General features: G+C 39.0%; 2 protein-coding genes across 16 annotated transcripts in view; both read left to right on the plus strand.

Annotated features, from left to right (window-relative positions):
- nrcama (neuronal cell adhesion molecule a) overlaps positions 1-2,031 on the plus strand; it is a 1,100,153-nt gene that overhangs the window by 148,844 nt on the left and 949,278 nt on the right. The gene's annotated exons all lie outside the window — the stretch shown is intronic.
- The window catches only part of mdm1 (Mdm1 nuclear protein), a gene marked incomplete in the record, with an annotated part of 35,443 nt that overhangs the window by 4,498 nt on the left and 28,914 nt on the right, over positions 1-2,031 (plus strand). Inside the window, 2 exon segments of the mRNA XM_032505088.1 lie at positions 52-143; positions 290-427. Of these exon segments, the coding sequence (XP_032360979.1) occupies positions 52-143; positions 290-427 (230 nt within the window).

A 2,031-nucleotide genomic window follows, 5' to 3' on the forward strand; every position in this document is an offset into this window, starting at 1 on the left:
CATCTTTAGACGCTTGATTCTGAGCTGTTGCGTGTTTTTCTGTCTCCTCAGCGAAGCCCCGCCCCTCCGAGCACGATAGCCAACCACAGCTGAGCCGACCGTTTACGGCAGCGCCCGATGCACGCCAGCCCTCGGCCAATGAGGTGAGCCGAAACGTAGTCACATGAGGAGCTGCCAATAACATTTCTGAAATGACACTAAATAAACCAAAACAGAACATCTTGGGCAGATAATGAGAATAAAAAATATGAAACTAAATTTAAAGTCAGCACCTTACTTTGTGTGGCAGGTTCAGCACGCTCTGCGGTGGAGGGCGGGGCTGAGGACCGGAGGTCAAAGGTCAGGAAGTCATAGGTCAGAGTATCGCAGACAGTTCAGCTGGAAGAAGCCTGCACCTGCTAATTCACCCCTACTGTACGCAGAACAGGTACACACCGTCTTCTGATCCGCCCAAGTACTGCCACACCTTTTACTTATACCACCTGGACACAAATGACAAATAACACTGGCTGATGATATTAAAGGGCCCTATGCAGTTTTTGCCATTTATATATACTGTTACGTATATACTCTATAGAGCCCCCCTACAGGTTTTAATATAATATAATATAATATAATAACCGATCCGTACTTGGAGCCTGTGTGTCGATGCAGTATTGCCACGGAAAACATCGCGATACGATGCTGTTGATTTTTTTTTTTTTGACCCCACCCCTACTGCAGTGTGCCATAAACTGCACAAGATACCAACTACATGACATTAATACATCTTACACTCAAACTTTGGGACAGCAAATACTGCTCAAAACTGCATTCCTGGGAAATATACAGTATACTGTATCTGCCATAGCAGTAGTAGTACCGCTGTGTGCCACAAGGGGGCGGTAGAGGTAGTTTTACTGCTGGTTTCTCTTAACTGAAGACTAACATCACTGATGTGTTCTCTGGTGTTTTAGTTGACATAACTGGTTCTATTCTGTTCTATTGAAGAGCTTTTACAAGTGGTTGAATAAGTCACTTCATTGCTCTTTGATTTCCTTGAATCAGAATCAGGTTTATTGTCACATATTTTCACATATTTGGAGTTTTCCTTGGTAGTTTGGTGAATAGCGGTCAAATTAAACCGTAGAAGAAAAGCAAAAAAGTCAAGAATCACAAGTTCAAAAGATATCTCTTCTAAAAGGAAAAGCGCTGCACTGTGTTTAATGTGTATTTGTCCGCAGTGTGAACATATAAACTAGTATTTAAATTACTTTAAAAAAATACCATGTAACCAGTGGTGGAATGTAACTAAGTACATTTACTCCAGTACTGTACTGTAGTACAAATGTTGAGCTACTGAGGTACTTTTACTTTACTCGAGCCTTTTCTTTTCATGTTACTTTCTACTTCTACTCACTAAGAGAGAAATCTTCTAACTATTAGAACTGCTACTTTAGTTACTCCACTACTTTCATCTGTTACAGCTTTAGTTACTAGTTACTTTAGTTACTCCACTACATTCATCTGTTACAGCTTTAGTTACTATGGTTACTTAGTTACATAGGTACATGTAGTTACTAGTACTGTAGTAGCTCCACTACATTCATATGTTACAGCTTAGTACTAGTTACTTAGTTTACTGTAGTTACTCCATACATTCATCTGTTACAGCTTCAGTTACTAGTTACTTTAGTTCTAGTTACTTTAGTATCCACACATTCATTCTGTTACAGGCTTAGTATAGTTACTGTTTAGTACTAGTTATGTAGTTACTCCATACATTCATTCTGTTACAGCTTCCGTTACTGAGTTACTGTAGTTACTCAATTACGTTATATGCGGTGTACAACTTTAGTTACTAGTTACTTTAGTTACTAGTTACTTTAGTTACTCCACTACTTTCATCTGTTACAGCTTCAGTTACTAGTTACTTTAGTTACTAGTTACTTTAGTTACTGTAGTTACTCCACTACATTAACCTGTGACAGCTTTAGTTACTTTAGTTACTAGTTACTTTAGTTACTCCACTACATTCATCTGTGACAGCTT

The sequence above is a fragment of the Etheostoma spectabile genome, chromosome 23 (assembly GCF_008692095.1).
Source record: "Etheostoma spectabile isolate EspeVRDwgs_2016 chromosome 23, UIUC_Espe_1.0, whole genome shotgun sequence".
Lineage (NCBI taxonomy): Eukaryota > Metazoa > Chordata > Actinopteri > Perciformes > Percidae > Etheostoma > Etheostoma spectabile.